This window comes from Nestor notabilis, unplaced genomic scaffold, assembly GCF_000696875.1.
Source record: "Nestor notabilis isolate BGI_N333 unplaced genomic scaffold, ASM69687v1 scaffold20416, whole genome shotgun sequence".
Classification (NCBI taxonomy): Eukaryota; Metazoa; Chordata; class Aves; order Psittaciformes; family Psittacidae; genus Nestor; species Nestor notabilis.
This window is the reverse complement of record NW_009932663.1, coordinates 12,809-35,029: the sequence shown is the minus strand read 5'-3', so window position 1 is coordinate 35,029 and position 22,221 is coordinate 12,809. Positions and strand designations below refer to the sequence as shown.

The window sequence follows — 22,221 nt, the reverse complement described above, 5'->3', positions numbered from 1 at the left end:
GTTGCTTTAAATGGGGAAGCGTCTGTTCTTCCCCTGAACCCCTCACACCAGAACAGATGGGTGGAACTTGGAACATGGAAGGTTTTACCTCAGAGGTGGTAACAGTGAAGCCACTCATTAACACTGAATTTACCACTTCGTTAGCAACATTGCTTCCTGTTGGGAAAAGCTAATACAGGCTCTCAAATTGACTGAGCATGTATTTGTCTACCTCTGCAGTAATAAAACGAGGAAAACACACATCTTTCAGGCAAAACTGGCTTACTAAATTTCTTCTAAACTTTTTGTGACCATGTTTATACTCTGCTGCCTGATACTATATGAAGCTTACACTGTTCAGTTGTAAAATTGATGGAGCTGTTGTGCATCCTTGGAGGTTCCACTTCTTTTGACTTCTGCATTACTGATTCTTAGTGCCTGTTTGCACTGCCCATTTCTAACTTGTGTACGTGATGTAAAGACTCCTGCTGGGTGGTGCATTATCACCATTTTAGGGTGATAGCTTTGAATGTGATCTTATTGGAAGTCTTTATTATGGTGGAAAAATGACCCTTCTCAATATTTTATCTTCATAATAGTAAATAAGTCATATTACATTCAGGCTGGGGTTTTACAAACGTAAAGGAGATTAAAGTATTTGTTTTGTCCTTTGGCCAGTTGTAAACAAAGCAAGCACAATAACAGAATTCCATGAGACTGTAGCTAGCTTTGAATTGTTTGAATATCTATCATAATGCTGGATTCAAAAACTAATAGAAATGCTGGATTTGTTTTAGAGTGTGACTTACAAACATGGCAGTGGTGGTGTTTAACCAGGTTGTTTTCTCTCCTTAGGAAAACAGGATGTCAAGAGTGGTTTTCCTTAATTTCGATGAAGGACCATTGCAGGGAGCCATGGATATTACTTGTGAGTTGTAATATCTTAATTCAAAAAGTCTAGGTAATGACTCCTTTTAACTGAGTTCTATTAATAATGTTAATTAGTAACTGAAACTAAGTATGAGATGGCAGGAATCAAATCCCCCAAAAGATCAAAGCAAATAGTACTCTTTAAGGGTAAAATACGTGGTTTCTGTAAAATATGGATGTTTCTGGCTCCTAGATGGGTATTTTAGTGCCTTATGCTTACTGTGTTCTAAGGTTCTATATAAGAGGTAAATGCCAGGGTAGAACTGAAATTCACCCTCCTGTTTATTATACACTGATTTTCATGTGTCGGCAATTCCTTTGTGCTCACTCAGCATTGGGTAGATGGTTTTATGTATGAATGAAAGTCACTTGTAGAAAGACATACTTATGTACACAAGGCCTCCTAGAGGCAATTAATGTGTAGTATTTCTCAGTACTAACGGGTGCTATTATTGTTGTGCTCTGGATGCAACATTTCTTCTGGTAGGTAAATCCTAATTAAACAATTCTTTCTAATTGGATGGGTGGGAGGGGAGTGTTCCGCCTTTGAAAAGGTGCTGGTTTATTTGATTATCATTTAAAATGGCCTTACAACATAAGCAGGATCTGACTTACTTTAAAGAAGAGTCCTTTTGTAAGAAGGGAATGAAACATTTGATATCTTCAGTGAGTTTGAGCCTTTGCTTATGTCTCTGTCAGTAACCAAATGTTCAAAGCCAGCTTAGCTTTCTCCTTTAATACGAAAGCAAGTACTTCCTTGGGCTTCTGTGTAGCATCAGATCAGTTGTATACAAGCACTGTGAAAAAGAAGTGATGCCTTGAGGTATGTAGAGATTATTTTAGTTTCATAGGTGCTAAAGGGAAGTATGTTTAAAAAGCAGACAAAACACTAAAATGACTAGTGGATGTCTGAGTAACCTTTACTCCAAACTTATTTTACTTCTAGAACAAAACTAAAGATAAACTCTGTGTTTATGTTAATGTACATGCAGAATGTATTTGCACAAGTTTTTGACAATCTCATTTCCTCCATCTTGCTTGCATGTAGGTGCTCAGGTGTGTTTGAGCTGGGGTACTGGGCAGTGGGTAGTTTGCTGTATGGTTATTAATATAGCTTTGCAGAAAAGTATAATTTTTGTAATTGCTTTATTGATTTATTTTAAACATCTTGAATATCCTGAATGAAAAAAATACATTTTTAATAAGTTCAGAATATATTTTTGGATTGCCATTATTCATTTCTGTGATTGCCTGATTCTGTTCTTGTTTGTTTTTTAGTGTAAATGTGCTTAATGGACAGACCAGCAATATGGATGATTTAGAGATCAATACTGAAGTCACTGGTGCTAAAGAAGAAGAAGAAATCCTATGTGATGATGATAATTTCATATCTGAGGAAGAAGGTGGCATTCTTAAACCACAGGAGAGCGACACGTCGTTTCAGAACAATACGTTGACTCTGCCTGAGGAGCTGTCAAGGGACGGATCTGAAAAAGCCTTAAGTGGAGGCCAGGCTTCTCTATTTATACACACTGGTGCTCCTACTGTTTCTAACGAAAACTTTATCTTGTCTAGAGGAACTGCTGTTAATGGACCAGTTTCACACTCCACCTCAGCTAAGACTTCCATTATGAATAAAGGCAGTGTTTCATTAACCACTGGACAGTCTGTAGGTCATCACACAGATTCCTGCTCAACTTTGACAGTGGTTCATGATCTGCAGCTGCCTGCAAAGAGTACAACACAGAAATCAAATCAGCACCAAGTTTTATTTTTGTTACCTGATGTAGCACATGCTAAGAACCTGACTCATTCCATTAAAAATCTACCTACCTCTGCTTCAATTGGTTGTGATTCACAGAAATCAGTAGGAAATAGTGTAGATAGCACTTTAGTAGGCCAAGTAGAAGTTTGTGAGGATGATAAAAATTTACTAGTAAAAGATGATTGTGTCGATACATTAACAGGCATTTCCTCAGGTACAGGTGGTTTCAGATCGGGATGTGATCCCAGCTGGGATCCACAAAAAGAGTTTATCCAGTTTCTGATGACAAATGAAGAAACAATAGAGAAGTCTCCCATTCACTGTAAAGTAGGCTTAGAAAAAAAACGGAAAAGGAAAATGGATGTTAGTAAAATAACACGCTATACTGAGGACTGTTTTGGTGATACCAGTTGTATTCCTAGTAAATCAAAACTGTTAAATGTTGACTTCTTAGAGCAGAATGAGGAGCTACAAATGGTAGAACCACAAAAATACTCGCTGAGTAAAGTAAAGCCTGAATCCCCAGATGAAGAGCTGGAAGCTGTTGATGCTATCCAGCAGCTCATTTACAGTCCCACTAGTAACTGTGCAGAAGATACTTCTCCTGTTCACACTAGCACTTTTCTTACCAGTACTTTACAAAATAAATGTGAACAGGATGATTCTGAATCGCCATCCACTTTCAGTACTGACGAACCATCCTTTTATCCCTGTACAAAGTGCAATGTGAATTTTAGGGAGAAGAAACATCTGCATAGGCATATGATGTACCATTTAGATGGGAACAGTCATTTCCGTCATCTCAATGTCCCCAGTTGTGGAAGGACATTTCGAGATCGCAATTCACTTCTTAAACACATGATAATTCACCAGGAAAGAAGGCAGAAACTGATGGAAGAAATCCGTGAGCTGAAAGAACTTCAGGATGAGGGTAGGAGTGCACGGTTACAGTGTCCACAGTGTGTATTCGGTACCAATTGTCCCAAAACGTTTGTGCAGCACGCAAAGACCCATGAAAAAGATAAAAGATACTATTGCTGCGAGGAATGCAATTTCATGGCTGTGACAGAAAATGAACTGGAATGCCATCGAGGGATCGCTCATGGAGCAGTAGTCAAATGTTCTATTATCGGTAGCGACATGTCCCAGAGGAAAACACAGAAAAAGGCGTCCTTGAAAGATCCATATTTAGGATCCTCAAAAAAGTCATCAACGTATATGTGTAAGATGTGTCCTTTTTCTACGTCAACTAGAAGCATTTTAAAAAAACACATGGAATATTTGCACCCAGCATCATGCATTGATCCCTTCGGTAGCCATCTTAGACTAGACAAAAGAAAAGGCAGCATCATAGAAGAGTCTTTAGATTTCGGTAGCAGGACAAAACAGTTGATCAAACAATCTTCTACTTTTCCAAAGAACTCTGTTTTAAAACAGGATGTAAAAAGATCATTTGGCTCTACTTCACAGTCCAGTAACTTCGCAAAACTTCACAAGAGACCCTACAGGATACAGAAGGCTCGGAAAAGCGTTTCACAGACATCTGTAAGTGTGTGCAATCTAAATTCCACAAACAAGACCTTTTTGGTTAGAAATAGCATTGACCAGAAACCTAAATATTTTCATCAAGCAGCAAAGCAGAAAGCTAGTGTCAAAGCACGCGGTAATAATTTATATAGGCACAAATATGAAAACTACAGGATGATTAAAAAATCTAGTGACTCTTATCCTTTGCATTTAGAAAAGGAAGAGTCCAACTCTGTCAGTTCTTTACGTTTATTTTCCTCATCAAGTAGTCCCCATAATAATTGCTTTGACATGGATTCAAATAATCTTGATTGCAAAAGGGCAGAAGGCTGTAAAGCTCATAGGCATGTAGCTGTAAAAAGAGTGGTTAAAGAATCCAAGAGGGAAGGCTCTGTTACAGGAGATGATTTGGATTGCTATCCAGATTTTCTGCATAAAATGACTGTTGTTGTTTTACAGAAACTTAACTCTGCTGAAAAAAAAGACAGCTATGAAACGGAGGATGAAAGTTCATGGGATAATGTTGAACTATGTGATTACACTACACAGTCTGTGGAGGATGAATCTTACAGTGATATTAATCAGGAGCATGTAAACCTATTCCCCATATTCAAAGGTAAAATGGAAGATCATGAAGCTGGTGATAAATCTTCACTTAGTTATGAGCAGAATGATGGCTTTTATTTTGAGTATTATGAAGATGCTGAGGGTAGTAACTTCCTGCATGATTTGCATGATCCTCAGAATTTAGAAAATGTAGGATCAGCATTGCCAAAGCATAATTCAGTTTTCCATTGGACTGATTTGTCGCTTGAAAAGAAGTCCTGCCCATACTGTCCAGCAACCTTTGAAACAGGTGTTGGATTGTCCAATCATGTCAGAGGACATCTTCACAGAGCTGGACTAAGCTATGAAGCCCGTCATGTTGTTTCACCAGAACAGATAGCCACAAGTGACAAAATGCAGCATTTTAAAAGAACTGGAACAGGAACTCCTGTTAAACGTGTTAGAAAAGGTAAGTTTGGGGGAGTTCTATGTTTCGTTTTGGTTTTTAATTTGGGTATACAGTAAAGGGGACAAAGGGATTTACCGAGCACTGAACAAGACTCGCTTTATCTTGTTGTAAAGCCTCTCGTCATTGTGATTTGCTGTTGTGATGTTTCACTGTCTGTAGTTGTCAAAAAACATTATTATTGTTCCCTTTGTAGCGATTGAGAAGTCTGAAACTTCCTCTGAGCATACGTGTCAGCTCTGTGGAGGCTGGTTCGATACTAAAATTGGATTGTCTAATCATGTGCGAGGACACCTGAAGAGGCTTGGCAAAACCAAGTGGGACGCGCACAAGTCTCCGATCTGTGTTCTGAATGAGATGATGCAAAATGAAGAGAAGTATGAAAAAATCCTAAAGGCTTTGAACAGTCGCCGCATTATTCCCAGACCGTTTGTTGCTCAGAAATTTGCATCAAATGATGACTTTTTATCTCAGAATGTTATACCTCTTGAAGCATACCATAATGGCCTAAAGACTGAAGATACATCCGTGTCTGCATCAGAGGAAGAAGGGCTGAGTTTCCTAAATGAATGTGATGAAACAAAAGCAGTACTACATAATGAAAAAAAAAATCAGTCACTTACACTGATAGAACTCCTGAAAAATAAGAGGTTAGGAGAAGAGAGGAATCCTGATATTTCTCCTCAAAAGATTCATAATCAAACTGCAAGAAAGAGGTTTGTTCAGAAATGTGTTCTTCCATTAAATGAAGACAGTCCATTGATGTATCAGCCACAAAAAATGGACTTGACTATGCAGTCAGGTAAGAAGATGTTTCTAGCCATCTTGACAACATTTCCAGAGAATCTTTTAGTTCCTAGAAAATGTACAAGTGCAGAGTATTTTATTTGGGATTCTGTTCATTTAATTCTTATTTCATTTCCAGAGGACACTGACTGCGAGCGGTAGCACAGCAAATTATTCTGACATGGTTTTCCTAAAGTGAAAAAAACCTCTCAGCAGCACTGAGGGGGTTATACATGGAACAAAGTTTCCTGTTCTGCATATGGCTGGGCACACAAACTCAAAGGGGACACAAAATGAGCCTCAGTAAAGAACAAGACACATCCTGCAATACCAAGTTGAAGTGTCCATGCATATTTGGTAGACTTAACAGTTCTGAAATGTTTGGGCTTGTAACCCTGTTTCTGGGCATGAAAACAGCCGGTTTGGGAACTACTTCATTGAAATCTTTCAGGTTTGTGCAAAGCAACATCTGCTCAAACTAACAGAACTGTTGATACTGTTAGAAACACATAATATTGCAAAATGGTGAATCACTGTCAACTAATTTTGATGTTTTTAGGCAAATGCACTCTTACAACATAGGTTAGTTCTTGTTTGTTTCAAAATTGTGGCTGCTGTGAGAAACTGATGCTTGCTTAGGGCCTGTCTGTCCTGAGTGAAGACTGTGCTGGTTCAAGCTTTGTTGGAATACAGTTGTAGCCAGCAGGTTTCTAATGCACAGCCCCTGATCGATAAGAACCTGGATTGCCCCTCCACTGAGAATTGTGCTAATGAAACAATTCTGTAATCAACTTCCTAGATACTCTGTATACTAATCGAGCAGGTTTTTAGAGTGATATTTTTAACCTACTTGGCATTGTAGACATTCTTGTCTCGGGGAATTCTTACAACATCCTTTTTAACATGTATGTAGAGCTTGCATTTACCCGTTTCTTGTTTGGACACCACCTTATAACCCTGCAGGATTCTTTAGATGGAGGAGCAGGATCTTATTTTTATACCCCTGAATATTTTTTGTTCTGTTGGTTTTCTTGTTGCTATCCAGTGCAGGTTAGTAAAACTGGCAGTGCCTAGTACTTTTTCACCTATATTCTTGTCTTCCCTTAAACATATAAACACAACAACAATCTGACGTGCTTAGAAGTTCTTTTAGGGGACTACAGAAGTGTGGCAGTCAATTTCTTAACAAAGGTGGCTTTCTAAATGACACAGTAGAGGTGGAACAGAATTACATCTCATGTCTTCTGGACATGCGTGGTTGTCCTTTAAGACAGCAAATTGCTTAATAAAGGAAGTGTATCTTCGACAGGCTTAATGATTTGGAAAACAATGCTAAAGGAATAGCTTGCCAAACCTGACACTCTGTATTGCTTTCTGTTTAATATTTACTGCTGAATACTAGCTAGTTCCTCTTTGGTTGTGACGAACAACCAGGTAAAAATAAACATGTGCTTGTACAGTACTAACAGTTACGAATGGGGCCCTATAATTATCCGTGGCTGAGGTAACAAAGAGTTTGACAACTAACGCACTGCGCCAGTTGAGTAAATAAGAAAACACTTAACATCAAGTTGAAATCCTTCTGTTTTTCCTTAAAAAAAAAAAAGCAAATATTTCTAATTCTGGTTTTAGTTTTATAAACGTTTTTACCAGCCAAGTATTCTTCTTCTGTAACTTGCCTGAAAAAACAGCATGTCTTCTGTGGGCTGCTGGAGAATAGCATTCTTTCTTTCCTGCAAACACAGGCTTTCCAGCTGAGTAGTTTTAGCTTTTTTATTTATTCTTCAAATCACTTATTGGTAGAGAACTTGAAATCTTCGTTGACCAAAATGATGTATCTTTGGTAAAACGAAGGGAGAAACACTATGGTGAAGGTGAGCAGGGGATAAGTTATAATGGTTTCTTGGTTTCTTTGTCTGGTAAGTGAGGAGTTCAGTATTGTTTCACTGCTTTCCTGTGATAAATAGCATGTTGCTCTGTTGATCATTTATTTAGCACAAATATTTTAGCAAAAAACTTCAAATCATTAACTTACATTATTGATTGTGCAGCTAAAGTTACGAACAGAAAATGCACTGAACAAAATGTTCTGTCTAACAGCTGTTCAGTGCTGTGTTTTACCACCTTTTTCTCCAAGCCTTCAACAGCAGCCTAATTTAGTGTTGAGCTCTTCAGTCTTATGGGTAAAACACTTCTAATTACCGCCTTGTCAACTAGACTGCTTAAATTCCCTTTATGAGAAATGTTGCAAGCTCTGAAATTTCTCTAAAGAATTGTGCTATTCAAATTGCAGGATTGTATTTTGGGACTAGAGCTTCATAATGTGGAGATCTGTAGGAACGTGATAGTAGGTATTAACTGCAGAGTAGCCTACTGGGCTCAAGTTGCCTCCTTTCTGTTCTTTTTCAAATAACATGGTTTGGCTTAAAGCACTACATGGAAAACTAATAACAGTTAACTTGGATCCTTCTAATATACTAAACAATTGCGTCAATGCAGTGAATATATTTTAAACCATCTTTATTGCAGAAAACTTTTTACAACGCTTTGAGAATTTCATTTTTTGAAGAGAGAACTGGATTATAGTTTTCTTTTGAATGATAGGTATGCCTGTGAAGCTTAGAACGTGTGTGCATTGCAATACGACGTTTACAAGTGCTGTTAGCCTGTCCAACCACTTACGCGCTTATGCACGAAAGAAGAGTGCTGGACTTTTGACTGGGACAGGTATGTTTTGTTACAGATGTAAAAGCAAGTCTGTCTATGATACATTTTCCTCATCAGACTGGACAAAAGCATATGTTAATTCAAAATTATTTTGAAGCTTCTACTGGTAAACAGTTGATTTGCCATAAAACTTCAGCAACTTGTAAGAAAAGGTATGTTGCTGTTGTCCACTCTCATGCCTGATTTTCATTCTTACTCATTTATTTTGGATCCAACACTTAAGGTATGTAAGCAAAACTAAGAGGTGGTTGCTTAAATTCATTCTACAATATCACAACTTCCAAACCAGCCTTCTAATGAAGTGTTTAAAAGTACCTCAGAAATGAGAGGGGGGGAATAAAAACGAACCCCACAACAAACCAACAAGTAATTTTTACAATCTAACTCATGAAATTACTAAGAATACTGTTGTTCAGATAGGAAAAGCAAGTAATTATATAGTTTGTGTATTTCTGGCAACATACTTTATCTAGTTGGTTTCATTGCTTGTTTGGCTCACAACCCAAAAACTACCTGGTCTGAGGTAGAGTGAGTGCAGTACAGCATTTGGCACTGCTGTTAATGGTTTTTACTAAAAACCACTTAACTTTGAAATTCCTCTACTACTACATATTTTGACTGATTTCCAGAGGCCTGCAGTTTGGTTGGCTCTATAGGCAGTTTCTGAGTTCAGTTGGATTATTGCTCAGAGTAGTGAGACTTCGTATGATCAACAGCACATTATGGAGCAGAGGTGGAATATAGAGAGGACAATTTGGAGACAAGACGTCAGGGATATTCAGTAATTAAGAAGGGCAATCATCAGTTTTCTGTGTCACCAAGCACAGATTTTAACTGCAGACGTAATTCATTATGCTAAGAATGACAAATAAACTGAGTTTGGGGCTTTCTCTGCAGAAGGGTGAAAGAAATGTTTTTACAGACAGGGCCTGTGGCTGCCAGGTCTTATGGTACACCAAGTTAATGCTCTAACGTAGATTTAGAAGGAAGTCAGCAGATGCAGTAATACCCATTGTGTAGGAGTGTATGCCTTTAGTTAGTGATTCTGAAAGTTTTCACATTTAATCAGTAGAAAGATGATGATAGTGGACATCATTTATCACTGCTGTGATTTCATATTAGCCCTGTGATAAGATACTTTGCTTATATACCTACCGATTAGATATTTTCCGATAGCTATATACTTAACAGTGCATGTTGAAATCTTCAGAAGAGTTCAGTGGCACACTGTGCACACACTGTGGCACACAGGGTAGTACACAGAAGTTGGATCCTGGACAAGCTCCTTGTACCTCAGCTTCCCTTTTGCTAAATGGGAAGAGTGAAGGAAGCTTGTTAAGGTGCTTTCAGGGGTATTTGTTTTATTTAAGAGATGCATTTTGCTAGCAAATTAGTAGCATTCTCATTGGAACATGGCCACTTTCTTTAAAAGAACTGAAAGAAAACTCTTGAGTCTTATATCATTGGACCTAGAAGTTTGTTTAAAATCAGGTTAGAAGCAAAATGAGGTTAGAAACAAAGCTTAAAAATTAAAAAAAAGGTTAGAAACAGGACTTAAAACCCCCCCAGTCTTTAGATTGCAGAAGCTGGAGCTGAGCCAAATAAATAGCCTGTACCATGTGGTTAAAGACTTTTCACTGAAACCAGTGACTTAGGCTTAAGTTCTAGCTATAACTTCATGCAACCAGTGTTAACTTAGTCTTTACTATTAAAACTGTTGTAACTCTGCAAAGCTTGTAAGCTTTGCTTGTTGACTTTTCATTTGAGCAAGCTCAATGCTCATAGACCAGAAAAATAAGCTTTTAAGCAGTGGTTTTATTTGATACTCCACTTTATATTATAAACTTTTGTGGAGATAATTATTTTTATGCAACATTTCACTAGCACACACTACTGTTAAACTTTGCTATGAGTGTTGCTCTTGGGGAACCTCAGTTTTTCTTATTAAAAGATGGTTGCAGTTGAGAACAAGATGTATTCAGTTTGGATTCAGCCTGGAACCTATATGGAGGCAATGAGGAGATGTTCATACAGAAGAAGGTTCCTTCTTCTGCGTTCACAAAGCCTTTCTTACATCTTCTAAAGTAAAAATAACTACCAGCAAGAAATCATGTTGGTTGAATGCTTATCTCAGTTCCTTGCTGTAGGTCAGTAATTGTGAGTAAATATGAATTGCAGTTCTTTTATTTGGCTGTTGTTACGGAAGCTATCTAGGCATTACTGTTGAGGAAGAGAAGCACAGTAATCTCTGCATGTCACCAAAGGGAGACCTTTCCCAGCACTACATTAGCTTATGTACTAGTCTTCTGCTCAGTTTTCAGTTTGTCTGCATATGGTTTTGATGTTGACTGTTACATTGGTTTTCTAGCAGATGCCCTGCTTCTTCAGAGGCAGTAGTTGGATTACATTTAGTTTGTTGGGGGGGTGTGTGTGCTGTTGTTTTCTTTTTACTCCAAATACAACTTGACAGTTCTGGCAGTATAATACACATAGTTAAGCATGATGGTAGATTTTAAGAATGGACTCAAGAAAAACATCCTAGATGTGCAACTTTCTAGGCTCTTGGCTAGAATTCCTAAATTAGTGTTTGTTAAACTTGATTTGTGCCTATACTTATGTGGTATGGATCCACTGTACAGCAAATCCTTGTCTAGGTCCCTTTGGATAGTTACCTTTGTATTAGTGCTTGCATCGTGGTCTTTAGAAGTCTGAGTGGAACATTAAGTTGTTGTTGCTATTCTTATGCGGTCCAATTTTGAACAATGTAATTATTTAATCGCTCATCTTTAGTAGATGACAATCTTTTATACCCGTTCCGATTAAGAGCAACACATCAGTGTTTCTCAGAGGATGTGGCAGACTTGCTTCTTTCTTCTGATTAGAGCATTGGACAGACTTAGGCAAGATTTTCACAGTGCATCTCGCTCTTCCTGGTACAGTTGTATATCCAGGCTTCCTTTCCTTCTCTCTAGGCCTCTGTGCCACTTTCCTCTCCTCCCTCCAGTCTCTCGATACTCTCTTGCACCCTGGCTTTTTACATCTTCTCTTTGCTGACTATTTTCACATTCTCAGTCTCTTCTTACCAGCTGTCATCTTCTGGCAATCACCATTCTCTTCTTCAGTCTTTGCTTCTGTAGATGGAGGCTGCTTTTCTAGAAGTTTTGGGGAGAACAATAGAATACAGAGCAAGGAGCGTGGCCTTTAAGCCAAGAGCATGACTGAGGTTGCAGTTTATGCAGCCATTGTGCTTCCAAGGAATTTCTAATACTGCTTTGTCAGAATTGTAGCTTTGGGAAGTTTACTGTGGAAGCATATGCTGCTACAGCAAAGATCAGAGATCCACTGGCTTTCCATGTCTTTATTCTGTGCTGCTACACTTAAAACTGATCAACCAGCATGATGAGCTGGCTTTTAGTACCCTAGAAAGTCCTTCAGGGAGTAAATTACTGGAGGGGGTTTTCAAATGCATTTTACTGTGCAGTAATGATGTGAATAGATAGCAAGTGATTGAATCTGATAATTCAGTATTCCTTTACTTTTTAATTGGCAAGGTTTTTAAATGGTTAATTGATCTATTTGTGCATGCAGTCATTCAACTTGTGTTAGCTTACATATGCTGTGACAAAAGTAATGAAGTATGGATAAAGACCCTGCTTCAGTCTTTCTGAAATTAGAAGTGTTCCATATTGGGGGACATCAAGAAGTGGAGCATGCAATTTAGCATACGTGTCCTTTAGTTGTGAACCACAGACCAAATGTTTTGACTTGAAGGATCCCTAATTGTGACTTTCCTAATTCATGTTGTTTTAAGCATGCTCGTTTAAGCCTCCCATCTCCATCTGCTTGCAGTCTTTCTTGATAAGCGGTCACAGAGTTAAAGAAGGGGTTTATATGCAGCCTTTTTACCTAGCATATGTTTTTCTAGGAGGTTTGATGAAGTGGTGTAACTGGTTGTTTGCAAAAAGTTTTTGGAATAGCTGCTAGGAAACACTGGGCAGCCAAACTTGCAGGGCGGAGGCTTCTTCCAAAAAGAATTGGGCCTTTATGGAGGATGAGGATGATAGTTTGTGAGCTCTGATAGCCACAAAGTAGGCATTAATGGCAGGTTGTTCCTGTGTCTCTCTGGCAATTTGCTACAATTTCCATGCCGCTTACTAGAGCTGAATGTCCTTGGGCTCTTCCTGAAAGTGATAAAAAGGTATTTTCTGAGGAGGTCATGCTTTGTTAGAATAAAGGATTGCAATAACAGTAACTTTTTGGTCAGAACATGACTATGCTTTCTTACAGGTGAGGCAATGGTGTGACTTACTTGAAGCTTGCTTGTGAGCGTCATATCAACAGAGTACTTAAAAGTGTGTGCATGCGACTTCAACTTGTTACTCACTGGATGGACAGGGGATGTATGTGACAGTTACCCGTACACGTCTCTGATAACTGGTGTTGGAACTGCGTTTCTCAGTCAGCTTTACCCAGCTGTGACTCTTTCTCCACTTAATTTACTGCTTCATGGGAATAACTTCAAAATGTACTTGTGCTGCTTTGTCCCCCTAAGAAGTGAAGGAACATGTTCACTAGATATAAAAGACAAAGGGAACAAAAAATACTCCTTGCAGAACACAGGTTTAGTATTCTTAGTACGTGCCGTCTTTTTGTAACAGCTTCTTGCTTGGGCAGAATACTTCCAATCTTTTCAAAGTTACTGGGAGAGTGCATTGAGTGATCTGAATGTTTTTTTCATGATGTCTTTTAGGGTGATATTTTCTCCTCTTTGTTTTGTAATTGCTCTGTCTGGAGCTTCTGTCATAAATGGCTCAGAGAAGATGCCCATTCTTTTATTTTCCTTATTTTCTCATTGTTCTTGGAAAAGGTATCTTTCAAGGTAGTAGAAACTACCTCTTGAACATGATGGCAGTTTCTGTTTGTGTTGCTGTCTATTTGGTTGCACAGTAGCTCATAGGAGTTGTTTCTTAGAATGTTACACAAAAAGCCAATAGGTTTCAGGAGCTCTGTTGCAGAAGACCAATTCAGGTCTAGTAAGAAAGTGAAAGCTCCGTGAAATGCTTGGGATGTATGTGAGTAGAATCTAATTTCTTGATGGGAATGAATGTCTTATGTTTGCCAGTGTGAAGGAAATAAGCTAGTTCTTGCTTCGGATGCATGGAGGCTGCTATAGAAGGAGCCTGCTGTCTACTGCGGTTTTTTTTTAACTCATATCAACTGACATCAACTAACTGACATCAGACGCAACTCATGAATCTGTTTGCATTCAGATACTGACTTCTGTTCCCTCCTTCCCACCATGTTCTGCAAAATGAGCAACAATGGCAAAGCTTTTGCTGTAGTAACTGCTTCATATACATTGCCCCTCATGCCAGTAGTTCCCTTCAGAGAATGTGTATCTGGGTTTCAGTATTTTATGTGCTTACATGTCTGGTGATGTTGTTACTGATGTTGTGGTATGTAGAGTATTTACATTACTCAGTAGTTCCTACAGCCTGAAAGATAGTCGGGTTTTTTTCTTCCTAATTATATGAAGAATAAGCTTTTGATGAGAGCATAAAACATTAAGAACCTATTACTTGTTCACTTTTCCAGAAGTTATCTTGGCCGTTTCTATTTCTCTCTCTCCCTTGCCACCTCAGGTTACTGCCTTTATATCCAGACTGCTTTCATTGTTACTATCAGAAAAAAATGCTGTTGAGCCTCATCTTGCTAATGATGGCTTGACCCAGGCTCTGAAGGAAGTCTCTTCAGGTTGATATCTGCTTTCTACTTGTTTGACTAGTTCTCTGGTACCTTCAAAGCTCAAAAATTCATTCTAATTTTTCTAGATAATAGAGGAATCTTCAAACCTGGGGATGGAACTGGGAAATGTCGGGTGTATCTACAAGTTAAAAGTTTGGCTACAGGGTAAAAGTTTGAGAGGTGTTCATTTGTAGGACATAACAAACGCAGGATGTGTGTTCTTTAAATCAGCATGTTTTGCCTCACCAGATGATGTCTTACGCTTCAGAGTACTGGGATTTATTCTTCTGTTTTATATTACAGGAGTCAAAACTTAGACAAGTGTAACAATTATTTTGGTTTTGTTTTTATTTTACTGTTAAGATGCTCCAGTAGCATAGCATTTTGCCTTTGTGGTATCAAGAATACTACTTGTTACTGTCTTTCGGGTTTCTGTGGAGTTTTAGTGTCAGTGTCTTAAAATATAGCTAGATATACTTCTCAGTTCAAGCAGTCCCAAACGTTTTTTCTTGAGATTTATCATCTGTTTTCATCATAACAATGTTAACTCAGTTTAATTCCCTCATCCCCCAACTTTGGCTGCTGCTTAAAATCAAACTTCAGGTTTTGTTACAGATTTCCATCACATCTATTTATGGGAGGTACAGACCTCAATGTTAACTGAACACAGTGGCTGTGTGTTTCCTGTACATGCACATTAATTTCATACATAGTTTCAAATGCTTAGACTGAATTTAAGAAGTGGCTTTGCCATCCCTGTTGGTTGTCCTAATACCAGCTCCCACTGCGAAGGATTAACACATAATTCTTACAAGATGCACTAGAATTCAGACAGGAGTGAGGGAAGCTTCATTTGAAACTTAAAATAACAAACTTTTGCTTTATGTTAAAAACAAATGGCAGGTGGTTTATTCAAACTAGAAATTCTCGATTGTATTAGCTGAAAGTTGCAACTTTATGAAGTTGTAGCTTGGTTGAACATGAGGGGTCTTATGACGGTCCTTGAGACACAAAACAAGCTCCAAGATTTTGACAGCATTTTACGCATGAAAGGGCATTTCCAATGGTGCTTTGCTTCTGTTGCATTCTCTAATAGGTTAGTAGGTGCTTGCTGATACTAAAACAACAGTTTAATGCCAAATGTCAATTATCTAGTCTTCTAAAGAGCAAGCACTGTGCTAAACTAAAAAAGCTTCATGTGTTTTGCCAGTAAATTTCTTAGAGCACACTGTAGTTGTTTTCAATTTACATTATAATTAAATGTAGAATAACAAGGAGGTAAATGTCTTTTCACTACTGCTATAGGGGATGCTTACTAAGTATCTCTTGTTTGGTTAACACTTACTGAAGTATCACTTTCACATATGGAAATTTCTCTTCCTAGCTTTAGACTGTAAGCAAAAGAAGTCAAGGTCAAGATCTGGAAGCAAGAAAAAAATGCTGCAATTACCTCACAGTGCTGATGAAGTTTACATACTCAGATGCAGGTACATAGGATTATTTTATTGAAAGAATAAAATAATCTTTACAGCTCACTGAGTTTAGTCATAAGAAAACTTAAGATTGTATCCTGTAAATGTGTTTGTATTAAATTGAATAATAAGGGAGGGGGGAACGGTTGCATATTTTAATTGGCTTAAGTAAGAGGCCTGAATCGGTCATACTCAGGCAGTAGGTTGCCAGCTGTTCCTCTTAACTAAAATCTTATTGATCATGTCTGAGTAATATTCTGTCCTTAAGAAGAAACCTTATGTAAGGACAGATTGTTATTGCTAGTGTTAAAAATGTGAGAGTGTAAGTTGTGTTAACTGCAGGGGTATGTGCTCAAAGGTACTGTAAATGAACTCAGTTACTAAGGTTTTCAGCTAAAATATGTAGAAGCAAGGAAAATTAAGGAAGTTCAAGAAAATTAAGACTTTCCACTTAATGTCTTTATTTTATAGTTTTTCAATAGAGCTAGATGTATCTTGATGGAATAATTTTAATGTCTGCATAGGTTTTGTGGTCTGGTCTTTCGAGGACCTTTGTCTGTTCAAGAAGACTGGATAAAGCACTTGCAGCGACACATTGTCAACGCAAATCTTCCACGGACTGGAGCTGGCATGGTTGAAGTCACATCACTACTTAAAAAGCCTGCTTCGATTACTGAAACTTCATTTTCTTTACTGATGGCAGAAGCAGCATCATAGAACAAGGAAACATTTTAAATTTTAATTGGATGTAAATTTGAAATACTTTGTCATTTTTTAAAATAAATTGCTACACTAAATTATGTTTATAAATGCTAAAGACAGAAAAATAGAGGAAGTGGATTACAGTAACATCAAAAGAAATTGAATACTTAACAGTTACAGTAAGTAGTCTTTATATTTTATATAGGGTGGAAGATGTGTTTTTAAGGTTTATTATGTTTTTGTCAGTTACTGTGTTCACTATCAATACAAGACCATTACATGTATGGCAGCCATTTTTAAATTGTTGCACATGGGTACTTAAAAGACAGATTTTAATAAAACAAAGAATCCATGTTCTCTTCAGTGTTACCCAAATCAAGGCTCTGTTTATTCCAAAAAGAATTACATAGTAAAATAAGATATTATTATATTTTGTTTGTATGTATGTAGTGTTTTGTATAATACCAAGAACTGCTAATACAATTTACTCAACTTAGGGCATTAAATATCATGTACTTCATAGTTCAAGAGACTGTTTCATTCAAATAGGGCAATTAGTACTATTCTATCTAGGTGTGTAAGTGTTTTTTTTAAATCACATGAGGCTTTTTGTACTAAAAAAGTGGAGGGAAACTTGTTTAAACAAATTTCTAAGAGAAATATGTACATAATACTGGAAATTTGTGGTAAGGAAATATTCTTTACTTCAGTTGCATTTCTCACTGACAATAAAGTGGTGCATCCATGCTACCTCCTACTTGTCAACAAAGATGGTATTTACCCTTATGTTTTTGTAACATAGTAGATTCAATCCAACTTTCTTTATTACAAAGCATTTTTTTTTGTTAACAAGTTTGTTTCTTTATGATGATTTACTTAAAGTCTGACTCGCTTACAGAAGTTTGCCTCTCTACTATTTTATTTAACACTGTAGAAATGTACTAATAAGCATTGCTCACTACACGGTTAGAGTAGACTTTTCATTTATAATTCTGTTTAAAAGATTGATCATTTTAGAGAATTCGAACACAGGTTGAAATGTTTCTACATATGAAGAGAATGTTTACAACTTAAAATTTAGAGCTTGTTTTGGATGTGATTATATGTATGAAAACTGTAACACTATGCTCATGCTAAGGACCTACTTACAGAATTACTGAAATAAATGTGCTGTGAGGATGGAAATATGGTGCAGGTGTCTTGGTCATGATAAATTGTGTTTGTTCATTTAAACTGTCTTCAGAACATGATTTTTGTTTCAATCAGATTAGATTCCTCTACAAATCAATTTTGTATGCAAGTAACATTTCATTTTACGCATATAGGGTAACAGATACTGTAGTTAAGCCAAGGATATGCATTGATATTTTCTTTATATGTAAATAAAGTTAAAAGCAGTTAAAACAAGAGGAGTATTTTGGTAGAGTATATACATACCTCACTGCCAGTGAAATTGCTTTCCTATGGTATATCTCCTTACCAGAAAAATCTCTAAATAAAAAGGTTTAAAGAAAATCGAAATGTCTATAATGTGAAGCATTTATTTGCATTGTGTGAATTAAGTTTGTGAAATTGATTTGTCTTGCTTGAGATTAGAATCTCTTCATGATCTTAAGTAAAAGTACATTTACTTGCAATAAACTGACTTGTTCACAGACGCATTACATTGGATTGGTGGAAAATGTGAAGGGGAATGTCTGTCTTCCTGTATGTGCACAGCTCAGAGTTAACACACGAGGCTTGTGAATGTTCTGGTGAAATAAATAGATGGGCTCAAACTGCTCAGCTCTGCAGGACAGGGTCCTGAGACAAGGCCATCCGAGCTCTGTCAAGGCTTTCCTTAAATCAGTGCTGTCGGGTGTTTTACTGTACAAGTTCCTACAGATGATTTTAGCTTTATTGTCAAAATGTATTCCTTTTTTCCTAGCTGGAAGATCTACGTCAATACTGGAGAACAAAATAGAGATTTTGGTAACTGGGATGCTGAAGTGTGTTGCAGACAAATTATGTGTATGCAGACTAACAAAGTTCAAAATTAGTGGGTGATTGTGGGATTTTTTTATGCACAATGAAAATGGAAGTTTGACAGCAATTTGTGAAATGGGATAGAGGGAAGTGATGGAATCACCCTGAATGTTTATAATGCTTTAATAGAGTGCTTGTTTACCTTCTCACCAAAAAAGGTGCCTGTGAGAGCACCATATTTTGTGGCTATTTAACAGATAAATCAATTAAGTGCAAATGATATTTATCTAAGTATTGTTAAGAATGCTTGTAAGGTGAAGCCATACCATGCGGAATTTTGCATTAGCAAAGAACTCCATTAGGTTCATAATGATAAAACCCCTAGTTAATTCTGAATTATTTAATTCCTTAAATCCCAATAGTGAGCTGTTTTGTGTAACACTAAAATGCAAGGTTGTGTCTGAAGAGCAGGGAGCTTTAGGGCTGATTAGTTTCCGAATGAGATTCTTTTGATGAGGAGCAACAGTTTTCAGTGGCAGGCTTGCATCAGATCCTTGACAATGTAATCTGAAATACATACAGAAGTTCCAGAACTCTTCTGATTATTAAGTTAATTGCATATATGGTTGATACAGACTGAATGATCTTTAAAAACTGCTAGTAATTGAGTTACCCTTGAGCTTTCTTTAGTCCTCTGTGGGGCTGTTTTCTTGGTCTCTGTTGTTTGGAAATACAGATATTTTGTCACTGCCTACAAGAAGAAAAAAAATCCCCCTTTCCAGAGTTACAGAGATTCTAAATCATCTGGTAGAAGGCAGTTAATTAACATCAGTTGCTTTATGATGTGAATCTGATGGTTTGAGATATGTGGCTTGAGAGGCTTCATGTCAGTCTGTGCCGCAGAGCTGCACATATGAATACGAGTGGTCTGTTCATGGTAGGTAGGTTGCTTTGGGATGAAGGCTGCAGTGGTGTAGCAGTTTTTGGTAGTGTGTTTAGGCTGTATGTGTGGAAAATGGGAGATGGAGGCAAATGGATAATAAATGTTGGCTCACAAAGATCCATGGGCACTTGCTGCTGTTTGCCATATACTGCTCCCTATGCATTGTGTGAGTTGTATTAGGTGGGCTGCTCCCACAGGCTGAGGCAGTCCAGCTCTGCCCACAGATCCAACTTCTGCTTTCCTAGGGCTCATCTCACCCAGATGGTGCTGCCAAAAGTGAGCTGCTGACTCCTCTGTAGGAGAAAAAGCACAGACCAGACAATAGTTATTGGAGAGGGAGAGCACGCACGTAACATGCCAAAGGTGGTGATTGTAGCAGTTGGGGCCAGACTTGCCATGTTTGAGCTATGTGGCTGTTCAAGGTCCTGCCTTTTCAGCCATGCTCAGGGAAATCACCAGTGTCTCTGAGGTAAGTGGATCACAGGAGGAACGTGAATCATGAGTTGAGGCTCAGAGAAGTGCGTCCATCCAGAGTCTGAAGAGGTCAGCACTGGACGGGACTGAGACGGGGAGAGCTTTTCCTGCAAAGCTGGCTTGGCCCCAGTGCTTTTTGTGGGCCAGTCGTGGTTCTAGATTTCCTGTGTATCACTAGTGCTTTAAAGAGGGATTTCTCGTTAAATCTTCTACCTGACTGAAAACCTACAGAAGATAAATGTTGGCTGAACAAATGTGGGGAAAATGAACAGCAAATACCAAGTACTTTCTTTTAACTAAGTGGTAAAGGCCGCGTGCAAAGCCTGTTTAGTTGAGCACTATGGTTAACAGACTTTTCTACTTTTTGTCACAGTAGTTAATGCCCTGGATACTTAAACACCACTTGAATATTTAAAATTAAATTGGTTTATATAGTTTTGACTTTGTTTTTTAAATCCTTTTAGGATGGTACTTCTTTAAAAAACCCTGACTGCATTATGATTTCAGATATTTCAATCCACCGTGATTTGTAGGTGCTGTCGCCTGATCCATGGGTAGCAATTTTGGTGTAATGGAAACATGGCCATAGTGCCAGGTCTGTAATCTCTTGCAATAAAATGTTCCTTTTTAACACTGCAGGCTGCTTGGTGTTCTTCCCGTTGTTCGGAGCTGAGCTGCACGGCGCGCCTGGCTTAACCTGGGGACTTCCACCCTAACCTGAATAGTTGCATGGCGAGGCGAAGAGGACAGGTCTGTTGGCTGTAGCCTTCTGAGAAGTCAGAGGTGAGGCAGGGAGAGGCTACTCACATTCCATTGTTGGAGAACAGAATGAGGACTGGGGAGGGAGAACAGGAGCCCAGATCGGATGCCAAATCACAAATGACAAAGGTCTCATCTGCACGTATCCACTTCTTACTCTGCACATTCTAGTTTTCACCACCTTTCCCAGTTACAGTGCTAGCTGCACAGTGCGTTCCAGGTGCTCCTGGACCCAGAGTACTCAGAGAAACCCAATATACCTGGTGTTCTGCAGTTTCTCCTGCTACAGCATGGAAAAAGCCATTGCCATACCACAATAGTATGGCACACACCGAGAACATAAATGCAGAGGTTGGTCAAATTTGGCATGAAAGAATGTTGGGGGTTTTGTTTGCTTGTTTGAACAAGGGCTGGAGTGGGGGTTCCCTCCACACTATCTTAGTAGGGTTGATACACTGGCACTGCTCATTCTTATTTTTAGTTGCACTATAGGCTGATAAACTTGTATTTAAAAAAGCAAAACAGGAAATCCCTTTAACTTTAGTGCCCTAGTCCCCTATCAGTGGTGGAATCACCATCCCTGGAAGCGTTCAAAACCGTGTAGATGAGGTCCTTAGTGACATGGTTTAGTGATGGCCTTGGCAGTGCTGGGGCAACAGTTGGACTTAATGATCTTAGAGGTTGATTCTATGATTAAAATTTTAACGTAAGACAGCTAACAGCCTTCTATAAAGCTGCTTAGTAAAACTCAAGTGTGCCAACTAGAAGAACCTTGTGGTCCAAGTAGCTGGTGCCTGGCTGCAGTGCTCTTCCCCTTGGGAGAAGTGGTCCTGTCTGCCTTTGCCTAAGCACAGGCAGCCCCAGCCTGGCAGAATGGAGGTGGAGGGGTCTGTATTGCTGGTTACGAAGATGGTTTGCACATATTACCTGAAAGCTGACATGCTGCTATTTTGGTTAGAAATAAAAGTTGGAGTAAATGCATCGCTGTAGGGATGCTCTTCTCTAGGAGGAGGCAAAGTTTGTTGTAAAATTCCTGAAAGACCTTTCTCATGCGGGACCTGCACGCTGTTCTTACTGCAGTTAAAACTCCAGCAAATAGCATCTTTGATAACTGTGAGCCCAGAGACCTCATGATTACTACTCTTACTGTCCAGTGGGGGAACAGAGGGAGCACTGGGGCCTTCTCACAGCTTCTAAAGTGCTTGTACTGTACATGTTGTATAAATCGCAGTGCTGTTGGGCTTTCTATCCTGTATCTTCACTTAAATGTGCACTTTAACTCATAAGATCTGAGGGATGACCAAGAGATGATGATCTCGGGGTTGGAACTAGGTGATCTTAAGGTCATTTCCACCCTATGATTCCGTAATCCCTCTGCTTTTGTGTCAGAGACCTGCAACACAAAACGTGGTTACATGACGTGTATGGTGAGTAT

The 22,221-nt window shown here is 38.4% G+C and overlaps 1 protein-coding gene across 2 annotated transcripts in view; it reads left to right on the top strand.

Moving 5' to 3' along the window:
- ZNF644 (zinc finger protein 644) overlaps positions 1-18,175 on the top strand; it is a 28,488-nt gene extending 10,313 nt beyond the window's left edge. The window contains exons 2-8 of one of the 2 annotated variants that reach the window (XM_010016521.1): positions 835-940; positions 2,188-4,219; positions 4,661-5,216; positions 5,410-6,015; positions 8,604-8,726; positions 15,856-15,958; positions 16,468-18,175. In XM_010016521.1, coding sequence (XP_010014823.1) covers positions 2,219-4,219; positions 4,661-5,216; positions 5,410-6,015; positions 8,604-8,726; positions 15,856-15,958; positions 16,468-16,660 — 3,582 coding nt within the window. In that variant the 5' untranslated portion in view covers positions 835-940; positions 2,188-2,218 and the 3' untranslated portion in view covers positions 16,661-18,175. The remainder of the gene's footprint in view (positions 1-834; positions 941-2,187; positions 4,220-4,660; positions 5,217-5,409; positions 6,016-8,603; positions 8,727-15,855; positions 15,959-16,467) is intronic. The other variant, XM_010016522.1, reaches the window with a different exon arrangement.
- The last annotated feature ends 4,046 nt before the right edge of the window (positions 18,176-22,221 follow it).